Genomic DNA, 14,798 nt, shown 5'->3' with positions numbered 1-14,798 from the left:
ACACAGGTTGGGCAGCCCCCCCCCCCCCCCCCCCCCTCTATCCCTGGCCCGCTCCAAAAACACCCTTCTCACCCTCGGGGTCCCGTGTGCCCATACAAACCCCATGATGCTCCTGTTGACCCTCCTAAAAAAGGCCTTCGGGATAAGGATGGGGAGGTACTGGAACAGGAACAAAAACCTTGGGAGCACCGTCATCTTGACGGACTGCACCCTCCCCGCCAGTGACAGCGGTAACATATTCCACCTTTTAAACTCCTCCATTTGCTCCACCAGCCTTGTGAGGTTAAGCTTGTGCAGGGCCCCCCAGCTCTCAGCCACCTGGACTCCCAGGTACCTAAAGCTCCTCCCTGCCTGCGTCAGTGGGAGCCTACCAATCCCCTCCTCCTGATCCCCCGGGTTGAGCTTATACCCAAAAAAGCTCCCAGATTTGCTGAGAATCCTCATCACCTCTGGCCTTCTCTCCCCCCCCCCCCCCCCCCCCCTCCACCCCCCCCCCCCCCCCCCCCCCCCCCCCCCCCCCCCCCCCCCCCCCCTCCCCCCCCCCCCCCCCCCCCCCCCCCCCCCCCCCCACCGGGTCCGCCACATACAGCAACAGGTCGTCCGCATAAAGCGACACTCGATGCTCCTCCCCACCCGCACCAGGCCCCTCCAGTTCCCCGACTCCCTCAGCGCCATGGCCAGGGGCTCAATTGCCAACGCAAACAGCAAGGGGGACAGGGGACACCCCTGTCTCATCCCCCGGTGCAGCCGAAAGTACTTCGACCTCCTCCTATTCGTGGCTACACTCTCCATCGGGGCCTCATAGAGCAGCCTCACCCAACGGACAAACCCCTCCCCAAACCCAAACCTTTCCAACACCTCCCACAGATACCCCAACTCAACCCTATCAAAGGCCTTCTCCGCGTCTAATGCCACCACTATCTCCGCCTCCCCTTCCACAGCCGGCATCATAATGACATTCAGAAGCCTTCGTATGTTGGTATTCAGCTGCCTTCCCTTTACAAACCCCATCTGGTCCTCGTGAATGACTCCCGGCACACAATCCTCTATCCTTGTAGCTAAGATCTTCGCCAACAGCTTGGCGTCTACATTTAGCAGCGAGATCGGCCTATATGACCCACACTGCAGGGGGTCCTTGTCCCGCTTAAGGATCAAGGAAATTAGCGCCCGTGACATAGTTGGGGGCAAAGCCCCCCCCCCCCCTCCCTTGCCTCATTAAAGGTCCGAACCAACAGGGGGCCCAACAGGTCCGCATACATTTTATAAAATTCGGCTGGAAACCCATCCGGCCCCGGCGCCTTCCCCAACTGCATGCTACCAATCCCAGTGACCAGCTCAATCGGCGCCCCCAGTCCCTCCACCTGCCGCGCCTCTAGCTTCGGAAATCGCAGCTTGTCCAAGAAGCGCCCCATTCCCCCCCCCCCCCCCCCTCCACCGGGGTTTCAGACCGGTACAATGCCCCATAAAAGTCCCTAAAGACCCCATTAATGTCTACCCCCCTCCGCACCACCTTCCCATCTCTATCCTTCACTCCCCCAATCTCCCTGGCTGCGTCTCGCTTTCGGAGCTGGTGTGCCAGCATCCTACTCGCCTTCTCCCCGTATTCATACACCGCTCCCTGTGCTTTCCTCCACTGAGCTTCCGCCTTTCTGGTGGTCAGTAGATCGAACCTGGCCTGAAGGCTACGCAAAGTACAAACTTCCTAACGGTCAGCAGACATTATTCTCCATCCTGCCTCAAATAAAAACTTTGGCAGTCTCAATAGTCCTTCTAGCCGTGTTCCCAGGTTCCATGTTAATTTCAGTGATGTTTTAATTTCTGAATAAAGAAAGGAACACATGTGCTCTTGATATTAATATGTAACAATTCCAAGATGCTTCACAGGAACATGATCTAACAAAATTTGATACCACCCCACAAAATGAAATTAGGCCACCTCACCAAAAGTCTGGTCAAAGAGTTAGATTTTAAGAAGCATCGTAAAAGAGGACAGCGAGACGAAGGGATTTTGGGGAGTGAGTTTCAGAACTTTGGATGCTGAAGGGAGAGCTGTCAGCGGTGATGTGATAGAAATTGGAAGCACTCGAGGCTGGATTTGGGGGAGCACAGAAACCTTGGAGTGCTGGAGGTCTGAAGGAGATTACAGGCCATGGAGGGTTTTGAAAAACAGGATGAGGATTTTAAAATTAAATTGTTGCATAACTAGGAGTCATTGCAGATCAACGAGCACTGGGGTGATGGGTGAATGGTACTTGATGCAGTTAAGACCCAGGCAGCAGAACTTTGAATGCCCTCCAGTTTTCTGAGGATATGGTATGGGAGGCTGGCTAAAGGTGTGTTAGAACAGCGAAGCCTGAAGGTAACAAAGGCATGGAAGAGGGTTTCAGTAGCTCATGTGCTGAGGCAAGAGCAGCTTCAGTTGATATTGTGAAGGTAGAAATAGATGTCCTGAGTGCAGATATATAGTCAGAAGCTCATCTCATGGTCAAATATGACACCAACATTGTGAAAAGTCTGGGTCAGCTTCATATCGTTTATTGCCACAGAGATTGATGGTGTCAGTGGCTGGTTGGGGAATGGCGTTTATGGCACAGAAGACATAAGTCCTCCCAATATTTAGCTGGAAGAAATTTCTGCTTGTCCAATGCTTAATGGCTCATGAGCAATCTCACAGTTTAGAGACAGTGGAGTGGTCAAGAGAATTGGTGGTGAACTATAATTATAAAATTCTTCATTGTCATCTTAGGATCCAAGCAGTGCTGTGAAGGAAGATCACACCAGCTTCTCTGTTACTGGCGTGTACTTTATCTGCCCTTTAACAAATGCCTCGATCGCCAAAAGTGCAAGAGATTCACACATTAAGGAGACCATTCTTATGGTAGGTTTAAGTTGCAATCATGAAAATAAGATGGTATTTCATAATCATTTAACGTTTGGAAAGAGATGGAGTTCAGTTTTTAAAAATCTGTCTGTATTCTCATGGCCGCAGTGTAACACTCCGTTGTGGTAAAAGAACAAAACAGCTATGAATCTTGTTTAAAAAAAATTATTATTTTAAAATTCCAATTAAGGGGCAATTTAGTATGGCCAATCCACCCACCTTGCACATCTTTGAGTTTGGGGGGGGGGGGGGGGGGGGGGGGGGGCGTTTCCACCAGCAAAGCCAGCATCTGTTGGCCATCTCTAATTGCCCCTGAACGGAGTGGCTAGGCCATTTCAGAGGGCAATCAGAGTCGACTACGCTGCTATGGATCTGGAGTCACGCATAGATCAAACCAGATAAGGATGGTAGATTTCCTTCCCTAAAGGAGATTAGTGAACCATAAGACATAGGAGCAGAATTAGGCCACTTGGCCCATCGAGTCTGCTCCGCCATTCAATCATGGCTGATATTTTCTCATCCCCATTCTCCTGCCTTTTCCCCATAACCCCTGATCCCCTTATTAATCAAGAACCTATCTATCTCTGTCTTAAAGACAACCAGTGAAATGGCCTCCACAGCCTTCTGCGGCAAAGAATTCCACAGATTCACCACCCTCTGGCTGAAGAAATTCCTCCTCATCTCTGTTTTAAAGGATCGTCCCTTTAATCTGAGATGGTGTCCTCTGATTCTAGTTTTTCCTTCAAGTGCGAACATCCTCTCCACGTCCACTCTATCCAGGCCTCGTAGTATCTTGTACGTTTCAATAAGACCCCCTCTCATCCTTCTAAACTCCAACGAGTACAGACCCAGAGTCCTCAAACGTTCCTCATATGACAAGTACTTCATTCCAGGGATCATTCTTGTGCACCCCCTCTGGACCCTTTCCAAGGCCAGCACATCCTTCCTTGGATATGGGGCCCAAAACTGCTCACAATACTCCAAATGGCCAGAGCCTTATACAGCCTCAGAAGTACATCCCTGTTCTTGAATTCTACCCTCTTGACATGAATGCTAACATTGCATTTGCCTTCTTAACTGCCGACTGCGCCTGCACATTAACTTTAAGAGAATCGTGAACAAGGATTCCCAAGTCCCTTTGTGCTTCTGCTTTCAGAAGCATTTCCCCATTTAGAAAATAGTCTATGCCTAGATTCCTCCTTCCAAAGTGCATAACCTCTCACTTTTCCACATGGTATTTCATTTGCCACTTCATTGCCCAGTCTCCTAGCTTGTCCAAGTCCTTCTGCAGCCCCTTTGCTTCCTCAATATTATCTGTCCCTCTACAGATCTTTGTATCATCTGCAACAGTGCCTTCAGTAACTTCTTCCAGATCATTAATGTATATTGTAAAAAGTTGTGGTCCCAGCACAGACCCCTGAGACACACCACTAGTCACCGGCTGTCACCCTGAAAAAGACCCCTTTATCCCCACTCTTTGCCTTCTGTCAGTCAGCCAATCCTCTATCCATGCCAGGATCTTACCCTGAACTCCATGAGTTCTTAACTTATTTAACAATCTCCTATGCGGCACCTTGTCAAAATCTAAATAAATCATGTCCACTGGTTCTCCTTTGTCTAGCTTGCTTGTTACCGCCTCAAAGAACTCTAACTGATTCGTCAGACACGACCTCCCTTTGACAAAGCCGTGCTGACTCAGTCCTATTTTACCATGCACTTCCAAGTACTTGCAATCTCATCTTTAATAACAGACTCTAAAATCTTACCAATGACTGACGTCAGGCTAACCGGCCTATAATTTCCCATCTTCTGCCTCCCTCCCTTCTTAAATAGTGGTGTTATATTAGCCACCTTCCAGTCCTCTGGGACTCTTACTGCCTCCAGTGATTCCTGAAAGATCATCACTAATGCCTCCACAATTTCCTAGCTATCTCTTTTAGAACCTTGGGGTGTAGTCCATCTGGTTCAGGTGACTTATCCAACTTCAGACCTTTCAGTTTCCCCAGAACCTTCTCCTTAGTAATGGTCACTGCACTCATCTCTGCATCCTGGTTCTCCTGGAGCTCGGGCATCCAACTGGTGTCTTCCATCGTGAAGACTGATGCAAAGTAACTATTCAGTTCGTCTTCCATTGCTTTGTTTCCTATAATTACTTCCCCAGCCACATTTTCTAGTGGTCCAATGTCTATTTTTGCCTCTCTCTCTTACCTTTTATATATTGAAAAAATCTCTTCCTATCTTCCTTTATATTACGAGCTAGTTTGCACTCGTACTTCATCTTCTACCCCCTTGCTTTATCAAATGGCCTCTGCTCGCTTTTAAAGGCTTCCCAATCATCTGGTTTCCCACTAATCCTCACCACTTTGTATGCTTTTTCTTTAGCCTTTATGCTGTCCTTGACATTCCTCGTCAGCCATGGATGCCTTGTCCTCCCCTTAACATGTTTCCTCCTCCTTGGGTTGAATTTCTGTTGTGCCTCTGAAGAGATATACCATGCGGTATTAGTGAAGTCTTGCGACACTAAAACTCAGTAGAAATTTGAGTTAAACTTCTCGGATGCAAATAAGAATCTTTATTGCCTCTATTTGATTACAATTAGGAGAAACTCAATAAAGTCCGGCTAGCAAAGGACTTAAAGAGAAGTAACTTATAAACAATTTAACTTTCAAAATAATACAGAAATGGGTTCTTGCTTACTGCAAAACAGCTTGCATTTACTTCAAGAGTTAGTGGAAAAGTGAAAATAGAGAAAGCGAATAGTTAGGTCAAAGTATAGGATGATCCCGGAATAAAGATGGCCGTACGAACGATCATGTTTAAAGATAATTTTATCAGACTCCTACACCTCTATGCTGTCCTAATTGGTTTGGATGAGAATCAAATGCATTTGATTTGATGGTTAACTGTCAATCCTTAATGTGCAACATAAGCCTGAATGTTTCATGTTTGAATATTTGTGTATGTTATGGAATGCAATTCTGTGCTTTTATCAAGACCGGTTTCTACTGGTTTTCTGCTGACTTTGCTTTATCCACATTCTGGTCAATGGTGCCTTCATATTGCTATGGTGCTTACTTGGCCTTGATCTGATTACTGGTGCAGCTTATTTCTTAATGTCAAACTGATTTTGAAAATATTCATTGCTTAGTGAAAATGTTGTTATTATCGCCAATTAGTTTATGCATGTGTCAGGCTTTTGTGCCTCTGTTGAAGCTATGTGTTTTGTCATGGCCTGAGGTTATAGAACAAAGAACAAAGAAAAGTACAGCACAGGAACAGGCCCTTTGGCCCTCCAAGCCTGTGTCGACCATGCTGCCCGTCTAAACTAAAATCCTCTACACTTCCTGGGTCTATATCCCTCTATTCTCATCCTATTCATGTATTTGTCAAGATGCCCCTTAAATGTCACTAACGTCCCTGCTTCCACCACCTCCACCGGCAGCGAGTTCCAGGCACCCACTATCCTCTGTGCAAAAAAACTTGCCTCATACATCACCTCTAAACCTTGCCCCTCGCACCTTAAACCTATACCCCCTAGCAATTGATCCCTCTGCCCTGGGGAAAAGCCTCTGACTATCCACTCTGTCTAAGCCCCTCATAATTTTGTAGACCTCGATCAGGTCGCCCCTCAACCTCCGTCGTTCCAGTGAGAACAAACAGTTTATTCAACCTCTCCTCATAGCTAATGCCCTCCATGCCAGGCAACATCCTGGTAAATCTCTTCTTCACCCTCTGTAAAGCCTCCCGATCCTTCTGGTAGTGTGGCGACCAGAATTGAACCAGTGGGGACAGGGAGGGACAGCCAACTGGTAAGTTGAACTGAGCCTGTAATGTGGCAGAACATGTTGATCCAGTGAGTTGAAGTGAGCCAATGGACTGAGTTGGGGGTGTGACCCTGATACAGTAGGTTACAGTGAGCCAGTGGACTGAGGGTTGGGTGTCACACTGACCCAGTGGGTTGCAGTGAGCCAGTGGACTGGGTGTTGGGCTGCTACACAGACCCAGTGGGAAGTGGTGTCGCACTGACTCAGTGGGTTACAGTGAGCCAGAGGGCTGTGTTGTCGCTCTGACCCAGTGGGTGAGTGCTGAAATCCTTGTTTTAAAATGGGTATTAAAACTGGGTCATAATATTTACATTAAAATAGCCTTTTTACCTATCAGATCCATCAGGAAATAGTTGATTACTATCAGCCTCCCAAATAACCCCTGCCATTGCTGTAACACTGTCTTCCCTGCTAGGCTCCTTCTCCAATCAACAATCGATGATAGTTTCATGGTCACTATTACTGAAACTAGCTTTATAATCCCAGATTTAGTTATCCAATTAAATTCCACCGGCTGCCGTGGTGGGATTTTAACCCATGTCCCATCTCTGGCCTCTGCTTTACTTGTCCAGTGACATTACCAATACACCACCATCTCCCGAGCAAGGCAAATAACATGTGGGCAAATTTAAAAACACACAATCAATCTTTAATCGCAGAGCAGGGGAGAAAAATAGAAAATCAGTATTACACAGAGTATACCTTGATATTGTTATTCACATCAGATCTGTCCAAGAATCATAGGATATAGCACAGAAGGAGGCCATTGAACCTGTGTCGACTCTTTCAGACTTGGCTTTTTAAAATTGCAACTGAAATTAATTGGGGATCAGCTTTGTGTATTTAAGGGACTCCTTGTGTGACTGATGTGTGCTGACCTCATAATAGCTGATCACATTCAATGATGCTGTTTGAACCAATTGTTTAATTGGTGCCTGGTCAACAGCAGACGATAAGACTGAAATTCTTCCCCGTCAAGTGATGCGAGGACAGATTTGGGTGGGTGGTGTTGAAATAGTAAGAATCCCAAAAGAAGAGGAGGAATGATCAGTGTATTTGAGGCTGGCCAGGTAACTATTAAATTTGAACCATGAACCTGCCAAATATTTAAAGAAATTCGACCGTAATCTTAATTAAAAAGGAAAAATTCCACAAATGACATTTATTGTTCATCGGGGTTCACTTACTTGCCTAGATTCTGGTGTAAAGTAAGCTGTGATTTCCTGACACCATTATCCTTGCTGGCTTCAGCTCCCAAACCTTTGAATTCAAAGTCTTTGTTTCCAAACCCTTCAAGGTCTTGGTCCTTCTGATCTCTGCAACCGCCTCCAGCCCTATAAACCAGTCTTTTACCGTTAATCTTCAACTTTAGTCTTCTGTGCAAACTCTTTATTTCTCCTAGGCATGATTTTGGCTCTTGGGACAATTTTTCCAAAGAGAGGATTTTTAAAAATATGTTTATAAATGAGTAATGCTAAATGCTAGAGGAGATTTCCCTGGGTTTGTGTCAAGGTGTGCTGCAAATTGAGTGGGCCAGGAAACTCGCTGCCACAGCAAAAGGGGCTAAACAACTAGCCTCAGGTGCGTGGGCTGGGAAAGGACAAATCAATCTGGGATCCCACTTGTGACGAGTACACTATGGTTGCTGCTGGAAGTGCCGAGGTAGATATGTGTCCATTATATTTATGTTTTTTAGTACATTTGTTTGATGAGAGTAGAACCTGGCTTGGCTTTAATGTCCTTGACAACTGGATATTGTGGCTGCATTTGCTATTGAGATGCGTCCATGAATATAATGGGCCATTTTGGTGATGCACCAGAATAATAATATAATAACAATATAATAATCGCTTAATGTCACAAGTAGGCTTCAATGAATTTACTGTGAAAAACCCCTAGTCGCCACATTCCGGCGCCTGTTCAGGGAATTGAACCCGCACTGCTGGCATTGTTCTGCATTACAAGTCAGCTGTTTAGCCCACTGTGCTATACCAGCCCCTGAAGGTGACTAACAACTCATAAGATCAATTTCAGAAGGCAAAAATTTGTGGTTGGAGTTGGGAGGCTGGAAATATTACATTTTTAATTGGTTTCATTAAATTAAACGAGCTTCAGTGGTTCTGCATGTGTTTTATGGTGAGCTGCATCTCCACGCCATCTTTTCAATCGGGCCATCAGCCATCTCCTTTCACCCTTGTGTCCATACCCCTTGCTCTTTATTAGTGAAATGTTTTGAATATTAAAAATGTAAGTTGTTGCACATTCTTTCTCAATGGATCATATGTTTCCAACTCAGAAATTTGCTGATGATCCTGTGCGAGCCTCTATAATGATGATTCACACATTTAATAAAGATAAAGAGAGAATAAAGATTGCTTGTGAAACTCTTGGCAAGTAAGTAAACGACAATTGTTGCTTCCATTTGATTAATTTTGAACTACAGGAATGCCTAAATATAATTGTTCGTTCAATCTCTCCTGATGGGTATAATCTCTCAATTCAGTATCATTCTAGTAAATCTTTTTGCACCTTCTCCCTTGCGTCTTTGTCCTTTTTTGTAATATGAAGATGAGTATTGTTTACATTAAAGTTCTTTATTAATTTTCACCTCTGAGCTAAGTTCATGACCTCCAGCTGTTGCGGAACAGAGTTGTTTTACACCTTCACTGATAACTTTATTCCTCTGATGTTTGACTGTTGCTTTGTGAACAGTTCTGTGCTCCCCTGGATTCCTTGCCTTTTCCTGTTGTGATGCGACTCTCAGTAGCACTGTCAAACTGTGCTCATTTTGGATTAAATTTGTAGTTTATACTCTGACAGTATCAAAAAAAGTGTTTTCAGCTTCTATATTTTGTATTTTTCCAATCTTTTTATGTAAAAAAGGCATAAGTAAATTAGTTTCTCCTGCATTCAATTAACTATGTAAAATTTATTTAACATTACAGATACATTGATAACATATGCAATAATCCCAATGAAGAGAAATACAGAAAAATCAAGTTACAAAATAAAGTCTTCCAGGTAAAAGCCGTAATCGGTTTTCTTCTTTCTCTTGTCAAACCATTTGGATTGGAGCATTACTCTGAGCCACTTGTGTGTCATGTATGTTGGCTGATAGCTTTCATAAAAGAGTGGATGGAATTGAAACAAAATCTTACAAAAACTGCTGAGAGTCCAGAACGTCATTCAATAAAAATGGAGTTTAACAGATTCAGGTAATCAATAATCCTAATCAAGACCCATTTTCGAAGGGATATAGGAAGTTAACAAAAGTACTTATCCTTGAGAAAATCTGGACAATAAAAATGTTTTGAAGGTGATGTTTGGGTATTCAATTCTCCACCAGGTACAGCACTGTTGAAGTTTCTTCAACTCCCATGTCCGAGACTCGAGGCATTCTCTCCTCTCAACAATTTCCCAGTGTTAGGGTACTGGACCAGACACAAACTTTTGTTAGAATACCAGACGAGAATCCCAAACAATTTTTCGATTTATAAAGCTGTGAGGAAAGGATACTTCATCCCAGGTGTCCCAATTGTTATCATTTTTTCCATTAAAACAAACTTTAATTTAAACTCCGAATTAACCACATTAACGTCAAAGAAAATAGCATTACAATAATCAGTTTAACAGTTCTTAAATAAAAGGGAAAAACCTGAACTTACTATCTACACCTGCCACTAATTCCATTTAAGCGACTGAATGCAGTTCACATGTCACTTTTGTTAACAAAACAGGTTACTTGCTTATCTGTGCAGATCTTTGGAGAGAGTTCCTTTCAAGAGCAGATCTGGAACATAGAACATAGAGAAATACAGCATAGAATTTTGGACACTAAGGGCAATTTATCAATGCCAATCCACCCAACCTGTACATCTTTGGACTGTGGGAGGAAACCGGAGCACCCGGAGGAAACCCACGCACAAACGCAGACTCCACACAGACAGTGACCCAAGCCGGAATCGAACCTGGGACCCTGGAACTGTGAAGCAGTTGTGCTATTCACAATGCTACCGTGCTGCCCTTAAGAACAAATTAATCTACACTCCATTATTCTACCCTAATCCATGTACCTATCCAATAGCCGCTTGAAGGTCCCTAACGTTTCCGACTCAACTACTTCCATAGGCAGTGCATTCCATGCCCCCACTACTCTCTGGGTAAAGAACCTACCTCTGACACCCCCCCTATATCTTCCCCCATTTACCTTAAATTTATGTCCCCTTGTAATGGTTTGTTCCGCCCGGGGAAAAAGTCTCTGACTGTCTACTCTATCTATTCCCCTGATCATCTTATAAACCTCTATCAAGTCGCCCCTCATCCTTCTCCGTTCTAATGAGAAAAGGCCTAGCACCCTCAACCTTTCCTTGTAAGACCTCCTCTCCATTCCAGGCAACATCCTGGTAAATCTCCTTTGCACCTTTTCTAAAGCTTCCACATCCTTCCTAAAATGAGGTGACCAGAACTGCACACAGTACTCCAAATGTTGCCTGACCAAGGTTTTGTACAGCTGCATCATCACCTCATGGCTTTTAAATTCAATCCCTCTGCTAATGAACGCTAGCACACCATAGGCCTTCTTCACAGCTCTATCCACTTGAGTGGCAACTTTCAAAGATCTATGAACATAGACCCCAAGATCTCTCTGCTCCTCTACGTTGCCAAGAACCCTACCGTTAACCCTGTATTCCGCATTCATATTTGTCCTTCCAAAATGGACAACCTCACACTTGTCAGAGTTAAACTCCAGCTGCCACTTCTTAGCCCAGTTCTGCATCCTATCTATGTCTCTTTGCAGCCGACAACAGCCCTCCTCACTATCCACAACTCCCCCAATCTTGGTATCATCTGCAAATTTACTGACCCACCCTTCAACTTCCTCATCCAAGTCATTAATGAAAATCACAAACAGCAGAGGACCCAGAACTGATCCCTGCGGTACGCCACTGGTAATTGGGCTCCAGGCTGAATATTTGCCATCCACCACCACTCTCTGACTTCTATCGGTTAGCCAGTTCGTTATTCAACTGGCCAAATTTCCCACTATCCCATGCCTCCTTTCTGCATAAGCCTACCATGGGGAACCTTATCAAATGCCTTACTAAAATCCATGTACACTATATCCACTGCTTTACCTTCATCCACATGCTTAGTCACCTCCTCAAAGAAGTCAATAAGACTTGTAAGGCAAGACCTACCCCTCACAAATCCGTGCTGACTATCGCTAATCCAGCAGTGTCTTTCCAGTTGCTCAGAAATCCTATCCCTCAGTACCCTTTCCATTACTTTGCCTACCACCGAAGTAAGACTAACTGGCCTGTAATTCCCAGGGTTATCCCTATTCCCTTTTTTGAACAGGAGCACGACATTCGCCACTCTCCAATCCCCTGGTACCACCCCTGTTGACAGTGAGGACGAAAAGATCATTGCCAACGGCTCTGCAATTTCATTTATTGCTTCCCATAGAATCCTTGGATATATCCCGTCAGGCCTGGGGGACTTGTCTATCCACAAGTTTTTCAAAACTCCCAACACATCTTCCTTCCTAACAAGTATCTCCTCGAGCTTACCAGTCTGTTTCACACTGTCCTCTCCAACAATATGGCCCCTCTCGTTTGTAAATACTGAAGAAAAGTACTCGTTCATGACCTCTCCTATCTCTTCAAAATCAATACACAATCTTCCGCTACTGTCCTTGATCGGACCTACCTTCGCTCTAGTCATTCTCATTGATCTAGTCCATTTCTACTCGACCTACCAGCATTTGGCAAAACTGCTGTTCAGTTTAATGAATGGACACTCGCTTGGGTTCCATCAGGGCCCTCAGCTCCTGACCCCATTCCAACCTTGGTCCAATTGTGGACAAAAGAGTTGAAATCGAGCAGAGGTCCTCAGGGTAGTGTCCTAGGTCCAGCCATCTTCAACTGTTTCATCAGTGACCTTCCTTCCATCATAAGGTCAAAAGTGGTGATGTTCGCTGATGAATGAATAATGTTCAGCACCAATCGCAACCCCTCTGATACTGAAGCAATTCATGTCCATTTGCAGGAAGACCTGGACACCATTATGCCTTGAGTTGATATGTAGCAAGTAACATACACACCACCCATGTGTCGGGCAATATCATCTCCGCAAAACAGATTCTAACCATCTCCCCATGACACTCGATGGCATTACCATCACTGAATCTCCCACCATCAACACCCTGGTGATTACATTGATCAGAAACCTAATGGGACTAGCCATATAAATATTGTGACTAGAAGAACAGGGCAGAAGCTGAGAATCCTGCAAAGAGTAACTCACCACAACTTCCCAAAGCCTCTCCACCATCCATAAGTCAAGAGTGTGATGGAAGAATCTCCACTTACTTGGATAAGTGGAGTTCTAACAGCACGCAAAATGTTTAACACCATTCTGGACTAAACAGCTGACACCTATCCACCACCTTAAACATTCACTCTCCCCATCACTGATGAGCAGTGGCCACAGTGTGTACCATTTACAAGATGCACTGCAGCAACCATCTACAAGATGCACTGTAGCAACTTGCCAAGGCTGCTTCGACAGCATCTTCCAAACCCATGACTGCTACCACCTAGAAGGACCAGGTCAGCAGACAGATGGGAACTCCACCATCTACGAGTTCCCTCCAAGACATTGCACCATCCTGACTTGAAACTGTATTGTCTTTCCTTCACTGTTGCTGGGTCAAAATCATGGGATTCCTTTCCTAACAGCACTGTGGGTGAACTTGCAACAAATGGACTGCAGCGATTCATGAAGGCACATCACCACCACATTCTCAAGGACAATTAGGAATAGGCAACAAATGCTGGTTTTGCCAATGACCCACACATCACATGAAATAAAAGCGTGAATATTTATTCAAAGGATGCTTCAATACTGGCCTCTAAATTAAATCTATATTTTTGCTGGAATGAATGTTCCCACTTCAGCTGTTATAAGTATTTGCACGGATGAGAGCCAATTAAATCCATTCATCACATCATCTAGAAAGCTACAGCATCACCATTACAGCAACCAACTACTTCTCGAGTAACACCAGGGTTGTTCCATTTCCCTACTGGGAACTTTCTCTGTCGTGCTCTTTGAGTGAAGTCCATCCTACCATTTGTCTTTTAAATGTTGTACCTGCATCCCCTTTTATCCGACAATTATTTTACTTGGAGACAGCTTGGATGGATTAGCAGTCAGATTTTTTGAGTTGGTGTACATTGAAGTATTCTCTCTCTCATTCCACCTCCCTTCTTTTCTTGCCCTCAAGGAAAGGATATCTGAACTGGAAGGAACACATGAATTTTTACAGTCAATTGGGTTTGAAAGGAAAACATTGCAAGTAGCAGGACAAGGTAACCATGGACCTTCAGTACTCTCAAATAGATTGTTGCCGCACCTGATCAGTTGTGTATCTAGGTGTGTGTGTAAGTGGATTGTTGCCTACTTGTAACAATCTCGACCGTGTTTCAATCATGGGCTGAAGTATCATCTAATGGCCAGATGTGACTTTGAAGTAAGACAGAGTGACAAAACAGTGCTCCCATCACCACAGACTCCACCCCCAACCTTATCATCAGTGCACAGCCTAATTTCCTGGGTCAGTGCCTTCAGTTTGACTTCATGGTTGGTCCAAAGTTCTAGCTCCACTGGCAAGGAATAGAGTTCCTCTGGCATGGACACCTTCTGTTAGTACAGCATTGCAGAGAAAGTGAAACCATTGAAGTGAGATTTCAGAGTGGTAAAGAAATTGGACCTTCTATGCTGTAATATAACAAACCTTTTATTTTTTCTTTGTATAGAAAATGAAGAAGATTTTTACGTGTTAAATGAGGAATTTCTCACCACATTTGAAGACCTTAAACAGTACAAGGATGAACTCTTAAGCGCTGAGCCTGTTAGAGCACAACTAGATCGGCGGATCCAGGTTTTTCGACCTTCGTCCCAGGCAGCAAAATTCGAGTTGCCCAGCGAGTTCTACAACCTGACTGCTGATGAAATTAAACGGGAGCAGCTGATGAGGTATGGCTTGATTCACATATATGGTCACATATACGTTATGATCTCTAGTTTGA

General features: G+C 44.6%; 1 protein-coding gene across 4 annotated transcripts in view; it reads left to right on the top strand.

Annotated features, from left to right (window-relative positions):
• The window catches only part of ubxn6 (UBX domain protein 6), a 65,474-nt gene that overhangs the window by 25,519 nt on the left and 25,157 nt on the right, over positions 1 to 14,798 (top strand). For all 4 annotated transcript variants that reach the window (XR_005457974.1, XM_038777231.1, XM_038777232.1 and 1 more), the window contains exons 4-8: positions 2,747 to 2,878; positions 9,002 to 9,099; positions 9,651 to 9,726; positions 13,994 to 14,078; positions 14,526 to 14,745. Coding sequence is in view for 3 of the 4 variants with exons in the window: in XM_038777231.1 (XP_038633159.1) it covers positions 2,747 to 2,878; positions 9,002 to 9,099; positions 9,651 to 9,726; positions 13,994 to 14,078; positions 14,526 to 14,745 (611 nt within the window). In the remaining variant the exon portion in view is untranslated. The remainder of the gene's footprint in view (positions 1 to 2,746; positions 2,879 to 9,001; positions 9,100 to 9,650; positions 9,727 to 13,993; positions 14,079 to 14,525; positions 14,746 to 14,798) is intronic.

Source organism: Scyliorhinus canicula, chromosome 18 (genome assembly GCF_902713615.1).
Source record: "Scyliorhinus canicula chromosome 18, sScyCan1.1, whole genome shotgun sequence".
Taxonomy (NCBI): domain Eukaryota; kingdom Metazoa; phylum Chordata; class Chondrichthyes; order Carcharhiniformes; family Scyliorhinidae; genus Scyliorhinus; species Scyliorhinus canicula.
The sequence above is the reverse complement of the archived record's forward strand: the minus strand, read 5'-3'. Positions and strand labels throughout refer to the sequence as shown.